Source organism: Anser brachyrhynchus, assembly GCF_964034855.1.
Source record: "Anser brachyrhynchus genome assembly, chromosome: 5".
Lineage (NCBI taxonomy): Eukaryota > Metazoa > Chordata > Aves > Anseriformes > Anatidae > Anser > Anser brachyrhynchus.
This window is the reverse complement of record NC_137699.1, coordinates 19,318,409-19,343,694: the sequence shown is the minus strand read 5'-3', so window position 1 is coordinate 19,343,694 and position 25,286 is coordinate 19,318,409. Positions and strand designations below refer to the sequence as shown.

The 25,286-nt window shown below is 44.9% G+C and overlaps 2 protein-coding genes across 8 annotated transcripts in view; one reads left to right on the top strand and one right to left on the bottom strand.

The window, feature by feature from the left end:
* Positions 1-9,454, top strand: part of AP2A2 (adaptor related protein complex 2 subunit alpha 2) — a 48,714-nt gene extending 39,260 nt beyond the window's left edge. For 2 of the 7 annotated variants that reach the window (XR_013951861.1, XR_013951862.1), the window contains exons 16-23: positions 1,071-1,148; positions 2,057-2,139; positions 2,902-3,006; positions 3,809-3,918; positions 4,730-4,846; positions 5,048-5,117; positions 5,803-5,937; positions 6,761-9,454. Coding sequence is in view for 5 of the 7 variants with exons in the window: in XM_080593835.1 (XP_080449961.1) it covers positions 1,071-1,148; positions 2,057-2,139; positions 2,902-2,986; positions 3,784-3,918; positions 4,730-4,846; positions 5,048-5,117; positions 5,803-5,937; positions 6,761-6,838 (781 nt within the window). In the remaining 2 variants the exon portion in view is untranslated. Of the gene's footprint in view, positions 1-1,070; positions 1,149-2,056; positions 2,140-2,901; positions 3,007-3,783; positions 3,919-4,729; positions 4,847-5,047; positions 5,118-5,802; positions 5,938-6,760 lie in introns of all 7 variants that reach the window. The other 5 variants (XM_080593835.1, XM_080593834.1, XM_080593838.1 and 2 more) reach the window with 3 other exon arrangements.
* The window catches only part of MUC6 (mucin 6, oligomeric mucus/gel-forming), an 82,113-nt gene continuing 65,925 nt past the window's right edge, over positions 9,099-25,286 (bottom strand). The window contains exons 44-50 of the mRNA XM_080593831.1: positions 23,651-24,067; positions 21,590-22,006; positions 18,603-19,019; positions 17,270-17,686; positions 15,535-16,125; positions 12,279-12,381; positions 9,099-11,217 (exon numbers count right to left, since the gene is read on the bottom strand). Of these exons, the coding sequence (XP_080449957.1) occupies positions 11,040-11,217; positions 12,279-12,381; positions 15,535-16,125; positions 17,270-17,686; positions 18,603-19,019; positions 21,590-22,006; positions 23,651-24,067 (2,540 nt within the window). The 3' untranslated portion in view covers positions 9,099-11,039. The remainder of the gene's footprint in view (positions 11,218-12,278; positions 12,382-15,534; positions 16,126-17,269; positions 17,687-18,602; positions 19,020-21,589; positions 22,007-23,650; positions 24,068-25,286) is intronic.

Below are 25,286 nucleotides of genomic sequence, written 5' to 3'. Positions count from 1 at the left end.
AATGTAAGATCACAGTATATCTTTAAAAATATGTGATTCTTTGGCCAAGGTACGTGATACTACTGTCAAAGACCAAATTTAGAATGATGTGATGACAAATTTGCAAGGTATCTTAATATAAAAGACATAATCAGTGAAACTAATCTACCTGAACCACTGAGAGTTCTATCAAAATTTTATACTGGGCAATATACTGTTGCAGGTTTGCAGTGATTTAAGACTTGATCCTGTATTTCTCTTGAAAGTTGATAAGTGACTTAAAGTCTTGGTATTGTGTAGTATTATTAAGAAACAACGCAAGCTTGTTGGAGCTTTTTCTAAAAGATTTTTTTTTCAATGATTGGTAGCTTCATAAGCAAAAGTTGCCTGAAAAGAGTTTTTTCTTTCTGCTGAAGAAAGCATAGCATTGCTCAAGCCCTTGGTCTGTCTGTCTGTAGGTGATGAAACACTTCTCTAATTCTATTGAGAAGTTGTCTTTCATAGTTTCCTTCCACTTTTTAACGCTGTCGTCACTTTTGCTTCTAATCTGTTCCTTGGGTAAGCCATTCTCTGTGTGCCCATATATTCTTGCCTACATTTTAAATACTTGTGAGTATTGTAACTGATATACCTGTTAACTGATTGTGAAGTTGTAGTTAGAAATGCCACTAATTTGATGAGGTCCCTGCTTCAAAGTGCACATCACAGTAGTTAATATACATCTACATTTATGGTTTTGAACTAAAACTTTTCTACTGTCACAATTAACCACCCAAAAGGGTTTGGTTAAGATGTATAAGCTTAAGCTACTGAACACCTTCAGCCACCTCTTGTCTTCAGGAGGAATCCCTGGTTCCTAACAATCAGGGACGGGTGGGCTGGGGGAGAGAAGAGGGAGGGGGGGGAATCACTGCCTAAAACCTTTCTAGGTGTAATGAGCTAGGGCAGCTAATTATTTTTTCATGCATTAAACTCAGCAGTGCCGTTTTTGAGGAAGGAGGTAAAAGAAGTAACTAAGCACTAAGCTGTCTTTACTAACTCCTGCTGTCTCTGTCGCTACCACCTTTCTTCCTTTGTGCTGCCTGAACTAGCCCTGACCTGGCTTCATCTGAGGTAGTTTCTGAGGAACCAGCTGATACTGTGCATGATGCTGATGAGCTTTTTCACAAGTAAGCAATAATAAAACCTTGCAAGGCTGGGCAACTTCCAGAATATAGTTACAAAGCAAAACTATAGTATACATTGAGTTAATACCAGCAAAAGTAGACAAACATACTGTCAGACTTGTGACTAGAACACGTCTGTAGATACTGTGCATTTTATGAGATGCTTATGAAAACACAGCTTAGAGCTGGCTTTTATGAGTCAGTGCTATCACCCAGTGCTCTAAAATAAGTCAATGACAGTTGTATATTAAGCTTTGCAACTATTCACAAAAAAAGGAAAAAAGGGTAAACTATTAAAAGTACCGATATTTGGAAGTATGTTTTAAGTGCCTTGTATGAAAAAGGCCAATGTTTGCTGACCACCTCTTCTACTTTAAGTGAAGGGTGACAGACAGAAGGACTGAAATCACTGCAGAATGTGCTTCTCTCAAAATGACTGAAAAAAGTACAGCTCCCAAGTCAACATATACATGATACAGAACTGATAAAAACAAGGGAACTCTTTTTTTCTTTCAGGTTGAAACAGTCAAAGCTTCCAACTTTTGAATTCTGCGCCAGCCTAATGAATTTCAGAAGTTGTCAAGAATATGAATAAGAAAAATCCTAGTCTGTTGCCTGGTCCTTAATAGTGTGTGTGTGTGTGTGTAGCATATTGTGGCTTCCTTTGTAGTTTCTCAGGCATCCTGTCAGATAGAAATTTCAGTTATTTTAGTGTCCTACAAGTGGTGATTTAGGTTGTAAAATGGATTTGTCTTTTTTTAACTGCAGTTTTCTGCAAAGGCCTCTCTCGCAGACTGATGCCCTCTAGGTTAACAACAATCTTCATCCTCTGTGTAAACCCTGAATTTTGTGGTTCTGAATTTTGTGTAATGTGTCTTAATTTAAAACATATTTGCCCTCTCTTCCTCTAGGTTTGTGTGTAAAAATAACGGAGTCTTATTTGAAAATCAATTGCTACAAATTGGATTGAAATCTGAATTTCGACAGAACCTGGGTAAGTTTTCAGGAAGAGTGGCTGTCTGCGTTATCAACCCCAAAGTCAGCACGAGGCTGGGGATAGGGCTTAGTTTTCGGGTGCTGAAGAGGGGAATGTAATTTCAGGCCTAACCTGTCTTAGAATCCTTGCTGTTTGTGTGTCCCTGGCATCGGCTGTTCTTTCCTTAAGCCTTTCAGTTGTTTTGGTACCTGAGAAGAAATGGGAGCTGAAGTGGCTCTGAGTTCTACTTCTTACTGCCTAGTTCTAGGGCCCATACAGCCAGAGTTTTATAAGGGACCATTCTCCAGAATTTTTTGTATCCTGTGGTAGAGCTTATGGTAATACTATGAAGCACAGTATTTTTTAGACATAGGTTTCTCCTAATATGTTAATGTACAAGATAGTGAAAGTATCTAGTGAGGAGCTTGGAATCGAGCACTGTCCAGAAGTAGGATTGCTTGCTTCTCCCCTTCTGCATTACTTTTGGTACTGTAGTAATCTTTTTTTACAGAGACAGTAGCATTATCCAGCAACTGGAAGACTTTACACAGGCACTTAAATAATTAGCGGGACACAGAGGTCTCTTGGTTTGTTTTAATCTGTTATTTTATTTTGAGCTGTGAATATCTTGGTAAGATAAAGCATGTAAATTATGCTGATTTTTAAAAGTTGTTTTAAAGAAGGGTAGAAAGAAAATGTATCAGATACTTGAAGCACAATAGTCCAATATGATCACATGCGGTGTACCTAAAACTTCTACTGTCTTTCTTTTGTTTCTAGGACGTATGTTCATATTCTATGGTAATAAGACATCAACACAGTTCTTGAATTTTACTCCAACAGTAATCTGCTCAGATGACCTTCAGCCAAATATCCTTAAATGCAGTACCAATTGCCTGTTCTTTGGGGTTTGTTTTTTATGCTGCACATAAGTTTAATAAACTTGCTGGATCAGGTCTTCATGTCCTCAAAGATGAAGTAGGAACTTGCTGATATCATTCTAAACTTCTTATAGAAAAAACAAGTCTTGAGCAGAGATGGAAGAATCTCTTTTTAAAGTTCTGCTTACAGAAACACCTTTTACTCTTGAAATAAGGGGGTGTTATTTTGAATAAATACGTAATGTAACTTGGTAGCTTTCTCCACTGTCATGAGGTAGTTGAGGTATAGACATGGTATTCTTCAAGTGCTGCATTAGCAGATGACTTCTGACTTGAGCTGTAGGTAGAAGAATGCATGTGCTCAAAGATGACAGTACTTTAAAATAAGCTTTTACTTTACAGTTTTTCCCTTAATGCTTTATATCACAAACTTAAGATTTCTGGGGTAGTATGTAATCTAATGCGTTTGACTCAGCATCACAGTAATGTTCAAATCAAAATAAGCTAATCTGGTGGCTTTTATTGTAGACTGTATGCTCTCAAATGTTTTTGGGAACATCTTTAGGAAAATTTCTATAAGTTTGAGAATTGTGGGAGCTATTGCTTCTGTGCAGGTCAATATGAAAAGAAACTTATTAGCTTTAAAAGAATTGGGCTTTGAATTTTCAGTAGCATACAGAATCAGCAGACACAATTTTAATTCTTCCAGCGGTTTACCAGTAATATTCGCTTCTTTTAAAATTTTTTGTTAAGTTATCAGTTCGTTGATCATTTTCCTTAGCCACTTTTCATGCCTGAATCTTCAGACAAAGCCTGTTGACCCCACAGTGGATGGAGGTGCACAGGTTCAACAGGTTGTGAACATTGAATGTGTGTCAGACTTCATGGAAGCTCCAATCCTGAACATTCAATTCAGGTAAAACTGAAGTAGTTCAATGCTATGAATTAGTTAAATGAAAGATATTTAAGTTGTTTTGGATCTCTGACTAAAGAGTAGACTATGGATGCTGAAGATCCAAAGCTATCTTGTGGAGATGATTTACTTGAAAGTTTGACCTAACAAAGTTTTAAACTACTGGAGGAGGGAGGAAACCCACTTGGAACAATATAGTTGAAGGAAAAAATATTGTAAAGAAGCAACTACTGATAAAAATATCCCTGTTTGCTATTTCTGCTATACGTATAAAACAATAGTCTTGGTGTTTGCTCAAGAAATCTTGATGGAAATATATACAGTAACTTTGTGGCAACTATGAACGCTTCTGCAAAAAAAAAAAGTTGGATAAGAAATGCATGTAGCAAAAATTAGTCTTGTTATATTAACTCAGCATCAGCCTTTGGGCAACAATCATATTTACAATCTTGGTTTCTGTCCTACCTTCTGTTATTTGAGTCTAAGCTGTTTTTACTGGTGTGTTTTCACAGGAGAATCTTTTCACTCCCTTCCTATGGGGTACTATCTAGAAGGATAGCAACCTATGTTGAAATATATTCTTATTAGAAATTCCTCCAACTCACCTTCATGTGCTGTCTAAGCAGAACAAATAAATTCATCTGTCAGTGGATTAAAACTATATCTTAAAAGTAACATCATCTGCAGTTCTTGGATTTTAATCATCAGACAATTGCAACTTAAGAGTTCATTCTCAATTGCTTGGTTTTTTTAGGCTGTGAAACTGCTGGCACTTCGTACTCCACATACCATGTTCTGTCTGTTCTGTATGCAGGTACGGGGGAACATTCCAAAATCTTTCAGTAAAATTACCCATCACGCTGAATAAATTTTTTCAGCCAACAGAGATGTCTTCTCAAGACTTTTTCCAGCGTTGGAAGCAACTGAGCAAGTAAGGCTGTGTCTATATTTGGGCTTGGGTGTGGTGGGCCAAGAAAAAGCAGAACCAGTATACTGTGAATGTAGCTGATACAGTGCCCCACTCCTTGCTTAGTCTTAGAATTATAAACTCCCCTAATGTATGTAGTTGCTGTTGAACAATACTATATATATTACACGTTATGTGATGTATTCATCTTGCCTTGTCTTGCAGTCCTAAACAAGAAGTACAGAATATCTTTAAAGCAAAACACCCAATGGATGCAGAGATCACAAAAGCAAAGGTTGGTGGTAGTACGGTATTTCTAACCTTGTAGCATAAAGGTAGTGGTATAAGCAAGCTCTGTTCGTTTTAGTTGGTAGAGCTATTGGTTCATCCTGTTAAAGCATAAGTCCATGTGTAACAGACCTTTGGCAGGGCTGGATTGAAAGAATTGTTTCTCAGTATGGCTTGAATTAATTGTAGTATTCAACAGCAGCTGGAAATTTTGTTTATGTTTTATTTATTTATAAATATGGCTATTTGTGAAAATGTGGACTCAGTGCTTAAAACTGAATCGGAAGAAACTTAAAGCCTTAATTTATTCTAGGGTTACTAGTGAGAGAAGAAAACGGAATAGCACTAAGACTTTCTGTAGAGCTGTCTGCCTTAGGCAAAGCAGAAGTGACTACTGTAAGGCAGGAATGGCTTTATCAAAAAGAGGAGAGATTTATGTTGAATCTAACTAATTTCTCAGTAATTTGCCAGAAGAACATTTTCGGGGCAACTCAATATCAGGCATCACTCTTTCTACTCCAAAAATTTCTGTTGTATTGTACATTGGTATTGAAAAGCTCATTAATGTCTTGAATACTTCAAACAAATTAGTCTCCTGGTTGTTTTGCTAATGAGTGGTGGCTGTGCTTGGGTAGATTTGTTATTCTTGTCCTGCTGTCCTGACACTTAAATCTTCTGGATCTCTTTCGTAGATAATTGGCTTTGGATCGGCCCTACTTGAGGAGGTTGATCCCAATCCTGCTAACTTTGTTGGTGCTGGTATCATACATACAAAAACTACTCAGATTGGATGCTTGCTGCGCCTTGAACCCAACCTTCAGGCACAGGTATCTGTTTCTGTATCTACAGCTTAAATACAAGTTCTTGTCTGCACTAAATAATGATAATAAAAAAGTATATATCTGAAATTCCTTAAGGTTATTTAGTGAGAAATATATATTGTAATTGCTAATTGTGGCTGTAGGCTCTAACAAGGAATGAAATCGCAACAGCTGATTCTGGCATATCTTTGTAAGCTGTTGATTCGTAGAAATTCTCTTCCATGTGCATATCACTCTATTATTCCAGACTCCGTGGATTCTCATCTTCCCTTTAAGGCTGGAAATATTAAAAGTTTTCCTTTTTTGCACCTTGGACAAGATTAACTATAATTCCCTTTGCCAATTAAAAATAATAAAAGAATGATGTGGCTAAAAAGTAAAATGTACACAAATGAACACAAAATTGTTAAATCAGAGGAATAATATTTTCGAAAGCATTTTAATAGAGATTTTATCAAAAGATAATTGAGGGCCAAAAGTAAGTTTTGGGTGGTAGGTCCCCTTTCTTCTGAACAAGTGGACGTGAAGAGTCTTTAGACTTTTCCACAATGCTTATTTCTCTTAAAGGAAAAAAATGTTGTACATCAGGTTGTCAGTAAAGCTTAAAACCATTAGAACAATGGTAACTTTCCCAATGAGGGTTTGAAGACTTGCTCTATCTTATACTTTGAAAGAGCTAAATTGCTCAGTGACTGCCTGCTTCTGAACGTTTTAACTTGGTCTTTTTCTTACCAACTCTAACAAAAGAAGTGAATAGTAACTGGTTAATTTTCACTAGTTGTTTAATACCAAACGATATTTTAAAAAAATATTTTGTGTTCTTTTTCAGATGTATAGGCTCACACTACGAACAAGTAAAGAAGCTGTATCTCAGAGATTATGTGAATTGCTGTCAGAACAGTTTTAATACTAACCATGACAGTTTTGTTTTTCCATTTATATCATTGTCATCATACTGCAAATAAATGTCTTGTACATCACTGTCTGAGTACTGCAATGTTAACAAATACCAGCTCCCTGCCTTAATAGGACTTGCCCCTTGTTTGAAATTGTGATTAGAAAATGGACAGTACAGGGAAGTGACTTTTTACATAAAAAGTGGCTTTTAATATGTTGCACAAAGGGTGGAAGGGTTGTCTTTGTGCTCCTTTTATTGCAGAGGTTCGACTTTTAAACTTGTTAAAGGGAAATTGATTTTGATAGGGTAACCAAGGTTTTCAACTGGAAAAGATAAGTAACATTTCTGTCTTACTGCCTTTAGCAGGTACTCCCTCTGCTCTGAGCTGAAAGAAACCAGTGTAATGCTGCTCGGTAGGGTTAATTCCAGTTATTAATGTAGAGTCAAAAACCTTGTAAAGTTAAACATTGCCACAGGTTTTGTACTGGATGGGAAGGGCAGATTCCAAGGTGTTTGATTTAAGTGGACATTTATGTTGAATGTCGCCAATCTGTGTTGTATTTGAAAAATGATACAGGTCCACAGTCTTAAAGTATTAATCTTATAATCCTTTATGTCTTACTGTTTTCTGATCTTTGGAAAGTGGATTGAACGCAAAAGCTATTCTTAATCCTTCTGCTTATCTCAAATAATGAGGTGAGCTTCCCTGGTAGGTAGTGAATGAGTACATGCTTGTTGAGTCAAACTGAAGTTAAATATTCTGTTCTGTTTTTTCTGCTACCCATCAGATTTAGCAGGCAGCAGTCCCAATGATGTGATATAACTAACTGCAGAGAGTAAGGGTTCTCATCAGTGTGGTGTTGTATAAAAGGAGAACAGGGAAGAAATGTGCCCTTTAAGGCTAAGGCATGCACTTTTCTAGACGAAAATCTAATTTTAAACTTTTTTTTTCCCCCAGTGTATAATAATGTTAAAGCTTGAGGGGCTGAATAACTGGTATCCGTATAGTTTTCTGTCTGTCAGTGGTGGTAAAAATATCCAGTGTGGTGTAAAGATCTGTGTTGAGACTGAGCTAGGAAAGCTGAAAATGTTCGGCTTACATAGTGGTTTTAACAACCAAAACCTCTGTAGCTTGTTCCAAATCATCAAACCCTGCAGCCTCTCTGCACAACTAAGTGGGCATAATTTTGGCTCACATTCTTGAAGCTTTGAGATGCACCAGAGGCTGCCAAAACGAGCAGGTGAGGTTGCGCATTTAGAAACTGCGGGCAGTTGTCAGTGAGGCAGTACTACAGGTCAGGATGAACCAAGAAGTCAGCTGCTGCTGACATGAGAAGTAAACCTCAGATTAAGATTCCCCTAAGGTTGTTTGAAGGAAGCCTAGGACTGTTGTCTCAGCGCATACAGCCAAGTCTGCCCTTGAGAGAAAAGCTTCAAGTGATAGTGGTGATGACGACAGTGAGAATCGTGCCCTGCTGCCCAGTGCAAAGGAGGGGACAGGGTTGTCCTTGGTTGAGTGTGCCTTGCTGTTCTTCAGTGCTTTGAGTTGAAGATGGAACTAGGTGATTACAGTTTGGTGTGGTGGAAGGCTAATGGTTGTGCTTGGTACCAGTGAAAAATGAGAGGAACAAAGGTTTGGGTGTGGTGCGTGAGATTTTGTTGTTTGGCTTTTTTCCAGAAATGGTTGGTAATTTATGGATGTTATGTCTGAAAACTTGTCTATAGACCTGGTCTTTCTGAAAAAAAGTTCTCTTAAACAATTGGCCCTCTTGTGGCCTCCCACGCAGCTAATCACAACTCTCTGATCACGAATATTGTCTTTGAATGAAGAATCTTCATACGCATTTCCCTCACTCAAGTTGAGTAGTTGGCAGAGTACTACTGGAGTACCTATATTTTGTCCTTTGGAGGCTGTATGATCTTTACTAATCCCGTGATCTTAACCGTGTTGGTTACTGTGTTAAAAATCTGATGTGCTGAACTAAAGGGAGTCTTAGCAGAGACAGGGAGTAGCTTCTTTCATTTTTTTCCAAATCCTGTTGTACATCTGTTCCTCTGAGTATGTTCTGTGCCCTCATTAAAGGACATCTTGAGACACACTGTACTATATTAGTTCACTTAGCTTTGGTTCCAGCTGTGCTAAATAAAAATGTGCATTAAAAATATGGGTAGGAGGGGGGTAAGGGAAAGCATCTTTTCAGTGGTGACTGTATTAAGCTTATGACTGTTCACGTTTTGTATTAGATGTCAGCTCAGTGAAGCCATGAGCAGAACAGTGAACAAATTAAGGATAAATACTTGATTTTTTTTTTGTGAATGATGGTTAACTTACCAAAGTGATGTATCCTCTCAAGCAGACAAAGTAATTTCTGCAGTAAACAGTGTTATTGTTTTCAAGTACAGTATTTTCAGGCATTGACATGTGAAAATAACTGAATAGCAAAACAGGTAGCATTTGTTCATTCTTGACCTACACTCCTGTATGTAACATTTATGGTGATTGTCTTATTTGTATAAAACAAAGTTCTGTCAAATTAAGTGGAGAATTTTCATATAGAAGACTATATATTAGACTATATTCATCAGAAGAACATATTAAGATTAAATAAATGATTAGAACAGTAATCAGACTGTCCTTTTTTGTCTGGGGAAATGGGAGCATAAAGAATACTTGCCCAGAATGTTTTATTCTGAATATAATGTTATGGACCGACAATTGATGTAGGATGCTTAATTCTTTCCTACAAATGACTGACTACAGGGTTGTGTTTGGTTCAGTCTTACCTGACCTGCAAATCTCTGGTTCCCCACTGACTTTGGGTTTCTGTATGGGTTATTTTTGTCACGTTATAAATATTCTGCTGTAAAAACTTGATGTAAAACCTGTCTTCCTATATGTTTGTATGTTTAACAGCTGACCATATCACTATTAACAGTACATGCTACAGTAAACTGGTGTAACTCCTCAGAATAATATAACTTTAAACATATGTTCACAGCTGCTTTTTGGATTTCAGCTTGTTTCAAAACAGTGGTTCTTTCCTTGTTGCCATTCGTTGCAGGGTGCAAATACCAATGTACATGGCATCTCACACGGCTTTCCATGTTACTCTGTTTGAACAATGGGGTAAGCCAGAAGCTGCAAAAGCACACGCCCCTATCACACCGAGGCAGGACATGTAAAAGGTTGACGTTGCTGTAAAAGAAGAGAGTACCTGAACAGCTAAATAACTTCACTCGAACTTTGCATGTATGCTTCAGGTTCTTCTTACTTCTCTAAAACTTACTTTAAAATAAAAAAAGCCCCTGGGCATTATGAACTTCTGTGCAACTTTTTCTCAAATGAATTGCAGATGGGTAAGAGTAAAAAATACTAAAAGAAATACTCCCTACTAGCAGCAAGTAGAAGTTGCTTGGGTGAGCAACTGCCTCTTGTTCGAGCCTCATGGTCTGGTAAGTACTTTTTGATACCTAAACTTCTGCCAGAGAATTGCCCTGCAAATTTCTTCTTTGTCCAAAAGCCCCTAGAAACATCTGTTAATTACATCTTTAGAAATGCATTAAAGGTGCAGGGAGAAGCCTCCTCCCAATAAGATTTTGAGTCACGTAGTACCTTGCTGTCCGCCAGCAGCTGTGTATGAACAAGCACAAGTGCTGTGCCTGCTTCCAAAGGAAAGGCAGCGGTTCACCGCAGCCACCTGTTCTTGGATGGTGCAGTGATTGGGCTACCCCCCAGGTCCTAGCTCAAGTGTACAACCTAACACCCTATTTTCAGTTAAAATAATTGGCCAGACAATGAGAAACAATTTTAACAAATTCAACTCCTTCTACTTTATTTGGAAGTCAAATTTCTGTTATTGCACAGTGCACAGGCCAGTTTTCAGCCTCTAGTTACATATCACCCTGAGCATGGCCAGACAGTCTCTGACGTTGTCACTCCCAACCCCTGCCCATTCTTTTTCTTCCCTACCCCTTCCCCTCCCCTCAAGATTAGGAATAATTTATCATTTAGTTAACTTCATTGACACTCCAGGTAGCTGCTCAGGAAGCCTCTCTGCAAGGCTAACCATATAATCAATACAAAAGAACTCCCAGAAATGAGCAACTCCCAGCAACGAGCAATTGCTGTGGAAGTATGTAGTTGTAATTAGCATTTAAGAAAATTAAAAAAACAAAAAACAACTGTATCTGAATCTATCTGGAGGTCTGGCTATTGTATGCAGGTGTCAAAGTTGCAAACACAGCCACCAAACACAGTGATTTCCGTAATGAGCCTTTTCCTGGGGTTATCTGGGTCTTCGCATGGTAGTTGGAATTCCTTCTTATAAAGTCGAAGTGGCCTACAACAGCCGCACGCTGTGGTGACCTCCATAGTCTCAGCATTCAACCTGTTTGGAAGAGAGGGAGGATCGGTTATGACTTGGATACAGCTTTTTAGGTTTTGGTCAGGATTGTATTTTGTGAATTGAACAGTCGTGCAAGGTGTGCAGAAGCAGTTCATCCAGCTGGCGCCGTGCCGTTAAGCAGCACTGCAAAATGCATAAAAAGTGAAATAAGCCAATCCTTTGGGCTTGTATGGAAAAGGTATTTAGGTAAGAATATCTGTAAATGAGAGAAAAGTCTGCATGGTTTCCAGTAAGAACAAAACTTTTCTTTTTAATGGCAGCTTTCTTGTAGTGATTGTGATAAACCTTAGCAGCTTTTTTTTTTTTAAACACCTTCCTCTAGGTTTAACAGCCCTTTTTAAAACTGAAGACACAAAGGTGATCATCAGTTTTCAAAATGCTGGGGGACAGCTGAGCTCACCTAGCTCTTAGCTTCAGGATTAATTTAAATTGGTTATGGTAAAAGCAAAACACTTCATTGTTTTCCTATTCTGGAACATATTCATTCCCAGCAAGCAGTGCATGCAATTACTTTTAACTTTTTTTCCCAAATAAATGTGAACTCTGTAATAGTACTGCAAGCAGAGTTTAGTTTTATTGAAGCTGTCATTCCCTGTTTGAGCGAGCAGAATTGCAGAAACGTCACATTTGTAGCTGTAAAGCATCCCTGTGAAATAACTGGAGGACATTGAGAGGCAATGGGAATGACCTTAAGGATTTAGGTGGGATGAATATTTTGGGTTACATTCTTGGTTTTTGGAAAGTAGTTATTGGTAGTCTGACTATTGTTTAAAAAAAAAAAAAAGTATTGACATCTTTAAAAAAAAAAAAAACTTAAGTGAGGAGACATTCCCTGTTTAAACTGTAGATTTCTACAGACTAATTGACCTGTATTAGTGCTAGTTCTAGCCAGCTGGCCTATAGCGCCACACTATTGCTAGATAAATACCACAAAGATTTTTCGCACTGAATTATAAAGGAGAGGTAGTTGACAAATATCAGTATTCACAGATAAGAAACAACTTTGGTGTATTTATGATATAGAAGCTCTCAAGTATCCTTACTTTGTTGAAGATGGACACGATCCTTCACATCGGCTCAAAGTGATATTAGCAGAACAGCCTTTGTAAGTTATTTTTTCTTCATATTCGACTTTTAGGCAATCCTCTGTTAAACATTAAAAAAAAAAAATATGTATCTTAGTCTTCTAGTGTGACTTTTGATGGATGCCAAAAGCCTCTGTACTCAGTTTCCTGGAAAACCGTTCTTATTGCATGACTTCAGAGGGACTGAAGGGGGATTGACAAGTCACAAGTAACACAGCAAGAGAAGGTTTTACGCTAGGAATTGAAACTGTGTGAGATGGTGACATAGCAGGATAACTATGAAAATGCATACAGCTGGAAGTAGAAATGAGGAGGAAAAAAAAGAGAAAAATCTGTTAATAATAGAGTGCAAATTAAGTCCAGGAGGAAAAAGCCCTAATCCACTGATGAGAAAGCAAAGGTGCGAATAAAACCATCAGCTGGCTAATTCCAGCGGAATTATTTCTGGTTCACAGACTTGGTAATAGATGTGACTTCCTTGAAAAATGCTTAATTAGCTCATTTTAAGGATTTATTTATTTCTAGGCATATTTTATAAATTTTTTTAATAATGTAAGCCAAAATTTCATAATTTAGATCTCTAAATAGAATGCATAATGCTGTTTGGAAGGTAATGGTGTTATGTACTGATCTTGCACTTTTTCTGGTCATCTGACTTGAAGCAAGACGCTGGGCGTCATATGAAGCAAAGTTTTCAAAAGAGCTGAAGAGGTTAAAGTTTGTGGTTTGTACCCCTTAACGTGAAGAATACTCTGAAGGCAGCTTATGCACCTCACACTGGTCCTGTAGCGTGCTCTGTCGAGCGCATTCAGGTTCCCAGCTTGAGGCAGGTTATGGATGAAACCCAACTGTTGGGGGGGGGGGGGGGCTCAGTTACATTGTAGGGGGTTTAGAAAAAGGCAGCTAATGGCACACCTCAGTAATGTGCCTCTGCCTGTATCTAGTAAAGTTGGTAAGAGAAGCTCTAACCTTCCTTTCTAGACTGAAAGGTATTGTTAATCTGTGAGACTGACAAGTATGTGAATTGCTCAGTTGAGGGCAGAAAAACATGCAGAGAAAGGAGAATTTGTACGCAACTCTGAACTTAGGAATTGAACCCCAGGAGGCACTGCCTGTTAACAGCAATGACCAAACCTGGTAATGGTATGGTTGGGAAGGCAGAAATCTAAAGAGCTATCTCCAAAAATGAATGCGAATAAAAGCCAAAGCAGGCACCAAAACATACATATATTTGGGAATATGAGGGAAAGCCATTCTGCTTAGGGGAGTTCCTAATTGGATTCCCATTCTGCGAGGTGAAATTTGTGAGGATGCAGGGAAAGAAGGGCCAAAGATAGTGGCACAATGGAAAGAATCCTATCTTCTTGTGTCAAACTGCCATTTTCTGATGCTCACACATTCATTCAATTCTGGTTTCTACTATTAAAAAAAAAAAAAGGAAAAAAGCTGTTTGATACTGCATTATTTGTGTAGCAGTGAGATGAAGGACAGACTGTGCATTCACGTGCTTGCTTCTGGGCGTGCTCCCACTGCACAATTCTGCCCTTCCTTGTGGCTGAGCTGGCTGACCTGGATGAGCTGCTCTCTGCTGACAAAGTTAACGGAGGAGACAGGGATGGAAGGGTCCGCTAAGGTGATTGCGCCCACTGTTATGCATTGAGTCACATCACTATTTGAGAGCAGTTAACTAACTGCAAATAGTTTCCTTAGTTGACTTTTGGGGATCCTGTGTGTAAATCGGTTTTATGCAGTGAGACCTGACAGATGACCGTTGGGATGACTTGAGCGTGGCGTTCTACTTTGTTCAAATTTTGTTGCTGTTAGTGATAAGTTTATGGTTCAGTTGCTCTGATCATAATGAAGGAATGGCAGACTGCATGTGAAGATTCATAGCAGCTAAGGAAATGGCAAATAGCTTTGTGAAAAATTTTGAATGCTTCAAACAAATGTATATCTTATAATCTTGTTATCAAGCAGTGTAGAAAAGGGCAGACATATGAGGCCATAATTCTTGAAAAAGATAAGGCAAGTGAAGGCAGTAACATGTTGGAGGTGAGGTTCCCTTTCTTTAGGAATTAAACAAACAAAACGGACAATGGCTAGAGAAAGCGGTGCATGATAGTGGAGAAGGAACAGTTACAGGAAAAGAAAGCAGTATGATATGGTTGTGGTATACTTTCCAGATCATTTCTCCTTTCTTTGTGGAACTAAACCAAAAGGGAATGCAGGAAGTAGCTGAAATTGTTAATTTCTCCCTGGGTCCTCAAACAGCAATGTTAAGACACATAAAAATATATAAAAAAAAAAAAAAACAAAAACATAAAAACAGCAATTAAGACATATAAACATCTATAAAACACCACCACCAAAAACAAAACAACCAACCAAACAAAAAAACAACAAACTACACAGGAAATTCTACTTCCATTCACAGATTGAAATATGCACTGTTCATTTCAGTTTATTCTTAGAAGGGTTAATGCATACCCTAGGAGGTGCCAAATGAAAACTGCCTCACTGCCCGTTACCAGGAGCAGAAACTAGGTACCTCTGTACACTCATACCAGCGTTCCTGACTCCAGCACTGTAAGTTATGAAGTAGGAAAGCTTCAGATCTAACCAGTAAGAGTGATGCTGCTCTGTGCACCTCCCTTCTTAAAAGTTATGAAGAATTGTAAAGAGTGTGCTATTCTTCAGTCCAAAACAGCTAGGTTTTATTTATGCAGAGGTGTGAAATACTATCACTGGACCTAGACAACACTGGAAAAAATGATCCTGTGGAGAAGGTATCACAAAACATTCAAAAAAAGCATGTTCAATAAGCATATGAGAGTTAATACAAGGACTGTAGAATGAGGTAAGGCAATAGTCTGTTCAAATAAGCAGTATCTTTCTTACACCATTAAAATAAGATTTTTAAACTGAAATTGATCCTATGACTTTCTCTCTGGTAAGTGTCCTGTCAGCCTTAATTCATGTTTTTAGTGTATGCATCAAAACATTGCAGGAAGCTGCTGTTACGAAAACAAAGACACCGACACGACTATATGTATTAAAAAACAAAACGCAGTAATGATAAAAGTGAAAGATACAGTCAATGTGTACAAGCAAAATGTGACATAGCAAAAGAATATGTAATGTCTCAAAAATTAATACGTATGAAACGAAAGATGTACTAAGCAACAAAGCAGGATAAACTAAAGAAACACTTTACCTTGTGGTACTGCAGCTGGTCTAACAGAAGAAAAGGATGTTGAAAGTTCAGAAGTAACAGAAAGAGAAGATGTGGTACGCCTGGTTGTTAGTGTAGTTGTTCGGATAGAAGTCTGCTCAATGGAAGGGATCTCTGTAGAAGCAGTGGTAACAAAACTGGGAGCAAACGCAGTTGTTGTAGGTAACGCACTTGGGATCACAACTGGAGTGGATTTGGAAGACACAGAAGTTGGAAGTGCTACTGAAAATGTTTCACCACGTGGAGTAAAAGAAACTGTGGTGTTTGGTGAGGGGGAGGAATAAGTGGTACTCTCAGAGGAGGTAAAAGTGGGAATGAAGGTCGTAGGCATGGGCTTTGTTGGGGACGATGGGGAGGAGGCTGTGGAAGGGGCGGCAGATGGCAGCCTGGTGCTGAGAGGGCTGCTGGGGGCAGGCGGCGTCCTTGGCAGTGGCACTGCTGGGCTGCTGGCGGGGCTGGCCTCGCTGGGCACGGACGTCTTGGAGGTGCTGCTGGCAGACGTGGCCGGGGTGGTCTTCTCCGTGCTCACGGGCGGCACGACGTGTGGCACCGTTGTCTTCTTGGGGGTGGAGGCTGGCGGGAGGAAAGTACAGGGGGACTGAGGGTGGCAGGGCAGGAGGGGCAGGCAGAGCAGGAGCGCTGTTCCCTGGGCAGGTGCCCCAGGACAGACCCAAAGGCAAGGAAGGTAGGAGCGTGCAGCCCTGAGTCTCGCTGGGCAAGAGGGAGGGATAGGCCAGGGGCTGCTGCCCTTCCCCTCCCCATCCTGCTTCTCCCCACAAGGGTGGCACAAGGACAGTGCCCCAAGGCTGCCCTCCAGCAGCTCGGCACCCTCTGCTTCTGTCTGGAAGAAGAACCAAAACGAAGGCCAGCCTAAGGTGAGTTCACTCCAGCTGAATACTAAGTCCCATTAAGCCCCTCACTTGCTCATCCTCAGGAAGAAACTGGAAAACATCCAGAAGGGTAAGAGAGAGAAAACACTCATGCATCAAAATGCAGGCAGTGCAAGACCTGAAGAAAAATAAAATAACCCCCAAGTCAAGCAAAGGCAATCACTCCCCACCTCCCACCAGCACACCCGGGACCACCCAGGCTCTGAGGAATGGCTCGTTCTGAACCCTGCCACCCTCATCTTCTTGCTGAGCGTTTTGTTGTACGGTAAGGAATGCCTCGCTGGGCTCTTGCTGTAAGCTGTGCCAGGTCTGTCCCCTCCCTACCTCTTCTCCAACCCTTGCCCCCTTGCTCGAGAGATGACAGAAATAACAAAAGTCTTTGTCATGCTTTACAGCCACAATAACATTAATTTTCATCGTAATAGCATTTTATGGGGATGTGTTATTAATTTAAGATGGGCACAATATTTAGAAAACACTGAAGTTTGAGGTGTGGCTGAGCAGTGCTCATGGAGTCAAGGACTTCTCTGCTTCTGATGCTGCCCTGCCAGTGAGGAGTCTGGGGGTGCAGAGGGAGCGGGGAAGGAACACATCCAGCATGGGTGGCCCAAACTCACCTAGGGACTGTTCCACACCGTTTGACATCAGGCTCAGCAACAAAAGTTGGGATAAAGATCTTGGAAAGAGGACACAGGTCGGAGGGAGAAAATGCCAAAAGCAGCGGACATGGCAGGTGGCGACCAAGGGGTTTGTATTTTATCATAGTAATAAAGGTGAGAACTGGGAAGGGCAGGCAGAGCAGAAGGAATGGCAGGAGGGAACCTTACCTGGGTGTGAGGAGCTCGGTGCTGCTGAGGACACAGTTGAGAAGGGGGAGGACGCAGCCGAGGGCAGCGGGCTGGTTCTGGCTGTGGAGGGTGCGGAGGACGCAGGCGACTCTGTGGGAGCACTGGTCCTCGGGGGAGAGGGCTTGGGCCTCAGGGTCGTAGGCGTGGGCTTTGGCCGGGAGCTTGGGGGCGACGGGGAGGAGGCTGTGGAAGGGGCGGCAGATGGCAGCCTGGTGCTGAGAGGGCTGCTGGGGGCAGGCGGCGTCCTTGGCAGTGGCACTGCTGGGCTGCTGGCGGGGCTGGCCTCGCTGGGCACGGACGTCTTGGAGGTGCTGCTGGCAGACGTGGCCGGGGTGGTCTTCTCCGTGCTCACGGGCGGCACGATGTGTGGCACCGTTGTCTTTTCGGGGGTGGAGGCTGGCGGGAGGAAAGCACAGGGGGACTGAGGGTGGCAGAGGGTGACAGCGCCCCAGGGCTGCCATCCAGCAGCTCAGCACCCTCTGGTACTGCCTGGAAGAGGAGCTAAAATGAAGGTCATACTCTCATGATTTGATCCTAAATGTCTGCTAAGCCCCACTCATTCTCTCTCATTCCCACTTCATACGGAAAGGGCCGACAACGGGAAAGGTAAAAGAGAGGAAAAACTCAAGCATCAAAACACAGACGGTGCAAGAACGGAAGGAAAAATAAGAAAAAGAAACCAAGCCCCAACTCAAGCAAAGGCCATCCCTCCCCACCTCCCACCAGCACACCCAGGACCACCCAGGCTCTGAGGAATGGCTCATTCTGCAACCTGCAACCCTCATCGTCTTGCTGAGCGTTTTGTTGTACGGTAAGGAATGCCTCGCTGGGCTCTTGCTGTAAGCTGTGCCAGGTCTGTCCCCTCCCTACTTCACGTTCACCCCGAGCCCACTTGCTGGGGAACAGACAGAGAAACAGAGAAGGTCTTTGTCTTGGTTTTCAGCTGTGATACACTCCGTTTTCATCACATTATCATCTATGGTGATGTGTTTCCGATTTCAGATGTCCACAATGTAGAGAAAACGTTGACATTTCAGCTGCTGCTGAGCAGTGCTCACACCGAGTCAAGGACTCCTCTGTTTCTGATGCTGCCCTGCCAGCGAGGAGCCTGGGAGTGCACAAGGAGCTGGGAGGGGACGCAGCCAGCACAGGGGGCCCAAATTCACCCAGGGGCTGTTCCAAACCATTTGACATCAGGGTGAGCGATAAATGTTGAGATGAAGGGGGAGTAAAGAGGGATATAAAGAACCGTGGCATTTGTCTTCCTAATAAAGGGCACGTGGAGCAGAGGGAAGAAAGGAGGGAGCCTTACCTGGGTGCGAGGAGCTCGGCGCTGCTGAGGACACAGTTGAGAAGGGGGAGGACGCAGCCGAGGGCAGCGGGCTGGTTTTGGCTGTGGAGGGCGCGGAGGACGCAGGCGACTCTGTGGGAGCACTGGTCCTCAGGGGAGAGGGCTTGGGCCTCAGGGTCGTAGGCGTGGGCTTTGGCCGGGAGCTTGGGGGCGACGGGGAGGAGGCTGTGGAAGGGGCGGCAGATGGCAGCCTGGTGCTGAGAGGGCTGCTGGGGGCAGGCGGCGTCCTTGGCAGTGGCACTGCTGGGCTGCTGGCGGGGCTGGCCTCGCTGGGCACGGACGTCTTGGAGGTGCTGCTGGCAGACGTGGCCGGGGTGGTCTTCTCCGTGCTCACGGGCGGCACGACGTGTGGCACCGTTGTCTTCTTGGGGGTGGAGGCTGGCAGGAGGAAAGCACAGGGGGACTGAGGGTGGCAGAGGGTGACAGCACCCCAGGGCTGCCGTCCAGCAGCTCAGCACCCTCTGGTACTGCCTGGAAAAGGAGCTAAAATGAAGGCCATACTATCATTATTTCATCCCAAGAGCCTGCTAAGCCCAACTTACGCTCTTGTTTGCTCCCCTTCAGCAGGAAGGGGGCTGACAACCAGAAAGGAAGAGGGAGGAAAACCTCGTTTAAAAACATGGACGGTGCAAGTACTGAAGAGAAAAAAAAAAAAAAGAAAAAGAAACCAACACCAAAGTGAAGCAAAGGCAATCATTCCCTAACGCCCACTAGCACACCCAGGACCACCCAGGCTCTGAGGAATGGGCTCATTCTAAAACCTGCCGCCCTCATCTTCTTGCTGAGCGTTTTGTCGTATGGTAAGGAATGCCTCGCTGGGCTCTTGCTGTAAGCTGTGCCAGGTCTGTCCCCTCCATACCTCATGCGCACCCCGAGCCCACTTGCTGGGGAGCAGACAGAAAGAGAGAAGGTCTTTTCATGGTTTTCAGCTGTGATACACTCCGTTTTCATCACAGTATTGTCTATGGTGATGTGTTTTCGATTTCGGATGTGCATAATGTTGAGAAAACATTGATGTTTGAGGTGTTGCTGAGCAGTGCTCACTCACAGTCCAGGACTTCTCTGCTTTTGAACAACTCAACCCAGTTGTTCCACAGGTTCTCAGCCCCCTGAGGTGGTTTTTAGAGACGGGGAGCAGAACGGACCCCTCAGACTCCACGAGGAAATGCTCAGCGACCTTCTGCTCCACTTTTAGATGTCCTCAAGTCTCTGGGGCCAGATGGGATCACCCCAAGGGTACTTAGGGACCTGGCAGAAGTGCTCCCCAAGCCACTTTCCATCAGTTACCAGCACTCCTGGCTACCAGGGGACAGCCCCGTTGACCAGCGGCTAGCAAATGGGACGCCCAGCTCCGAGAAGGGCTGGAAGGAGGACCCGGGGAACTACAGGCCCGTCAGTGTGACCTTGGTGCTGGGGGAGCTTGTGGAGCAGATTATCTGGAGTGCCATCACACAGCACTTGCAGGACACCCAGGTGATCAGGCCCTGCCAGCATGGGTTTACCAAAGGCAGGTCCTGCTTGATGAACCTGATCTCCTTCTACAAGTTGAAGTGCTCAGTGGATGAGGGATGTGGTCTACCTAGACTTCAGGAAGGCTTTTGACACCGTTTCCCACTGCCTTCTCCTGAAGAATCTGGCATTCCAAGACCTGGATGGGTATACGCTTCGATGGGTTAAAAGAGTCGGGCCCAAAGAGTTGTGGTAAATGGAGGTAAATCCAGTTGGTGGCCAGTCACAAGTGGTGTCCCCAGGGCTCAGCACTGGGGCCAGTTCTCTTTAAGGTCAGTGATCTGGATGAGGGGATAGAGTGCACCCTCAGGTTGCAGACGACACCAAGTTAGGTGCAAGTGTTGATCTGCTCAAGGGTAGGAGGGATCTGGAGGGATCAGGACAGGCTGGGCCAATGGGCTGAGGCCAACGAGGTGAGGTTCAACAAGGGCAAGGGCCGGGTCCTACACTTGGGGCACAACAACCCCAAGCAGCGCTACAGGCTGGGGGCAGAGTGGCTGGAAAGATGCCAGTGGGAAGAGACCCGGGGGGATTGTTCAACAGCTGGCTGAATGATACCAGCGGTGGGCTCAGGTGGCCAAGAAGGCCAACGGCATCCTGGCTTGTGTCAGAAACAGCGTGGCCAGCAGGGCAAAGGAAGTGACTGCCCCCTGTACTCGGCTGTGGTTGAGGCCGCACCTCGATTACTGTGTTCAGTTTTGGGCCCCTCACTCCAAGAAGGACATTGAGGGCCTGGAGAGTGTCCAGAGAAGGGCTACAAAGCTGGTGAGGGGCCTGGAGTACAGGTCCTATGAGGAGCTGCTGAGAGAGCTGAGGTTGTTTAGCCTGAAGAAAAGGAGGCTCAGAGAAGACCTTATACCACGCTACAATGACCTTAAAGGAGGTTGTAGCGAGATGTGGATCGAGCTCTTCTCCCAAGCACCAAGTGATGAGATGAGGGGAAATGGCCACAAGGTGTACCACAGGAGGTTAAGATTGGGTATTAGGAGAAATTTCTTTATGGAAAGAATTATTTGGCACTGGAACGGACTGCCCAGGGAAGCGGAGTCACCGTCAGGGGAAGTCGTCCAGACACCTGTACATGTAGAAGGTAGTAGCATGGTTTAGTGGTGTATTTGTCAGTACCAGGTTAAAGGTTGGATTAGATCATTTTTCAGGTCTTTTCCAACCTGGATAATTCTAGGATTCCAGGATACAGTAATCCTTATTCTGCAGGTGGCCAAAATTCACACGAGCTATTCCACACCATTTGATATCAAGCTGACCAAAAAAAGTTGGGATAAAGGACTTGAAAAAGGGGACACAGATTGCAGGGAGACAATGCCAAAAGCAGCAGGCACAGAGGGTGGCTGTCAAGGGGTTCGCAATTCCCTGTACAAAGAAAGGTGAGAACTGGGAAGGGCAGGCAGAGCAGGGGGAAGGGCAGGAGGGAGCCTTACCTGGGTGTGAGGAGCTCGGCGCTGCTGAGGACACAGCTGAGAAGGGGGAGGACGCAGCCGAGGGCAGCGGGCTGGTTTTGGCTGTGGAGGGTGCGGAGGACGCAGGCGACTCTGTGGGAGCACTGGTCCTCGAGGGAGAGGGCTTGGGCCTCAGGGTCGTAGGCGTGGGCTTTGGCCGGGAGCTTGGGGGCGACGGGGAGGAGGCTGTGGAAGGGGCGGCAGATGGCAGCCTGGTGCTGAGAGGGCTGCTGGGGGCAGGCGGCGTCCTTGGCAGTGGCACTGCTGGGCTGCTGGCGGGGCTGGCCTCGCTAGGCACGGACGTCTTGGAGGTGCTGCTGGCAGACGTGGCCGGGGTGGTCTTCTCCGTGCTCACGGGCGGCACGACGTGTGGCACCGTTGTCTTCTTGGGGGTGGAGGCTGGCGGGAGGAAAGCACAGGGGGACTGAGGGTGGCAGGGCAGGAGGGGCAGGCAGAGCAGGAGCGCTGTTCCCTGGGCAGGTGCCCCAGGACGGACCCAAAGGCAAGGAAGGTAGGAGCGTGCAGCCCCGAGTCTCGCTGGGCAAGAGGGAGGGATAGGCCAGGGGCTGCTGCCCTTCCCCTCCCCATCCTGCTTCTCCCCACAAGGGTGGCACAAGGACAGTGCCCCAAGGCTGTCCTCCAGCAGCTCGGCACCCTCTGCTTCTGTCTGGAAGAGGAGCCAAAATGACAGCCATATGTCCTAGTTTTGGCTAGGAAAGAGTTAATTTTCCTGGTAGCTGGTATGGTGCTGTGTTTGGGATTTAGGATGGGAATAATGTTGATAACATACCAGTGTTTTCATTGTTGCAGAGCAGCGCTTACACCAAGCCAAGGACTTCTCAGCTTCTCTCACTGTCCTGCCAGCGGGCAGGCTGGGCGTGCAGCAGGAGCTGGGAGGGGACGGACCCAGGCCAGCTGACCCCAGCTGGCCAAAGGGGTCTTCCATCCCACCTGATGTCATGCTGAACAATTATGTGGGGGGCTGGCCGGTGTGGGGGAACCGGCTGCTCGGGGATAGGCTGGGCATCGGTCTGCGGGTAGTGAGCAATTGCATTTTGCATCACTTGCTTTGTACACAGTACTAGTACTAGTACTATTATCACTGTTATTACTTTTCCCTTCTTTTCTGTCCTAATAAAATTTCTTTATCTCATCCCACAGGCTTCATTTGTTTCTGACTCTCTCCCCCATCCCTGAGACGGAGGGGAGGGTGAGTGAACGGCTGCGTGGTGCTTAGCTGCCGGCCGGGTTAAACCACAACACCACACTATCAGGATTTCATCCCAAGAGCCTGCTAAGCCCTACTCATACTCTTGTTCGCTCCCCCTCAGGAGGAAAAGGGCTGACAAAAAAAGCAAGAGGGAGGAAGAACTCATTCATCAAAACACATACGGTGCAAGAACTAAAGAAAAAAAAAAATACAAGGAAAAGAAACCAATGCTGAAGTGAAGCAAAGTCAATCACTCCCCACCTCCCACCAGCACACCCAGGCTCTGAGGAGTGGCTCGTTCTGAAACCTGCAGCCATCACCTTCTTGCTGAGCATTTTGTTGTACGGTAAGGAATACCTCGCTGGGCTCTTGCGGTAAGCTCTGCCAGCTCTGTCCCCTCCATACCTCATGCACACCTCGAGCCTACTCGCTGAGGGGCCAAGAAAGAGACAGGGCCTCTGTCATATTTTTCAGCTGTGATACAGTTTATTGTCATCACGTAGCCTCTGTGTTTGATATAGCATAGGCATAATGTAGAGAAAACGCTGACATTTCAGCTGCTGCTGAGCAGTGCTCACACAGAGTCAAGGACTCCTCTGCTTCTGATGCTGCCCTGCCCATGAGGAGCCTGGGGGTGCACAAGGAGCTGGGAGGGGACACAGCCAGCACCGGGGGGCCCAAACTCACCCAGGGGCTGTTCCAAACCATTTGACGTCAGGGTCAGTGATAAATGTTGAGATGAAGGGGGAGTAAAGAAGGATATAAAGAATAGTGGCATTTGTCTTCCCAATAAAGGGCACGTGGAGCAGAGGGAAGGAAGGAGGGAGCCTTACCTGGGTGCGAGGAGCTTGGCGCTGCTGAGGACACAGTTGAGAAGGGGGAGGACGCAGCCGAGGGCAGCGGGCTGGTTTTGGCTGTGGAGGGTGCGGAGGACGCAGGCGACTCTGTGGGAGCACTGGTCCTCGGGGGAGAGGGCTTGGGCCTCAGGGTCGTAGGCGTGGGCTTTGGCCGGGAGCTTGGGGGCGACGGGGAGGAGGCTGTGGAAGGGGCGGCAGATGGCAGCCTGGTGCTGAGAGGGCTGCTGGGGGCAGGCGGCGTCCTTGGCAGTGGCACTGCTGGGCTGCTGGCGGGGCTGGCCTCGCTGGGCACGGACGTCTTGGAGGTGCTGCTGGCAGACGTGGCCGGGGTGGTCTTCTCCGTGCTCACGGGCGGCACGATGTGTGGCACCGTTGTCTTTTCGGGGGTGGAGGCTGGCGGGAGGAAAGCACAGGGGGACTGAGGGTGGCAGAGCGTGACAGCGCCCCAGGGCTGCCATCCAGCAGCTCAGCACCCTCTGGTACTGCCTGGAAGAAGAGCTAAAATGAAGGTCATACTCTCATGATTTGATCCTAAATGTCTGCTAAGCCCCACTCATTCTCTCTTATTCCCACTTCATTCGGAAAAGAGCCAACAAGTGGAAAGGCAAAAGAGAGGAAAAACTCAAGCGTCAAAACACAGACGGTGCAAGAACGGAAGGAAAAATAAGAAAAAGAAACCAAGCCCCAAGTGAAGCAAAGGCAATCACTCCCCACCTCCCACCAGCACACCCAGGACCACCCAGGCTCTGAGGAATGGCTCATTCTGAACCGTGCAACCCTCATCGTCTTGCTGAGCATTTTGTCGTATGGTAAGGAATGCCTCGCTGGGCTCTTGCTGTAAGCTGTGCCAGGTCTGTCCCCTCCATACCTCTTGCCTACCCTTACCCTACTCACTCAGGGGCAGAGAAACTTCTCAGCTCAACTCTGGGGTCTCCAGCCCAGGAGGGACTTGGGTGTATTAGAACAACTCCAGAGGAGGGCCGTAAGGATGCCCGGAGAGCTAGAGCACCTCTCCTATGAAGACAGGCTGAGGGAGCTGGGGTTGCTCAGCCTGGAGAAGAGAAGGCTCTGGGGAGACCCTATTGTGGCCTTATAGTACCTAAAGGGGGCTGCAGGAAAGCTGGAGAGGGACTCTTTGTCAGGGAGTCGAGTGATAGGACAAAGAAGAATTGTTTTAAAAAAAAAAAAAAAGTTAAATATGAACTTAGATTATTTGGAAGAGTCTTTACTCTGAGTGTGGCACTGGAACAGGTTGCCCAGAAAGGGCAACTCGCTGCAGGCCATGGAGCTCCTGGATTGAGTCCAACAGAGGGGGCTGCTAAGGTGAGGAGGGGACTGCAGCATCTGTCCTGCAAGGAGGGTCTGTGAGAGCCTGGACTGTGTAGTGTGGAGAAGAGAAGGCTGAGAGGGAGCTTACTGGGGTGTGTAAACACCAGAAGGGAGGGTGTCAAGAGGTTGGGACCAGGCTCTTTTCAGTGGTGTCCAGTGACAGGACAAGAGGCAACGGGCACAAACTGAACCACGGGACACTCCAGCTGAATACGAGAACACACTTCTGTACTGAGAGGGTGAAAAGGTTGGTGAACAAAGGGTGAACGTGGGAACCGGTTGC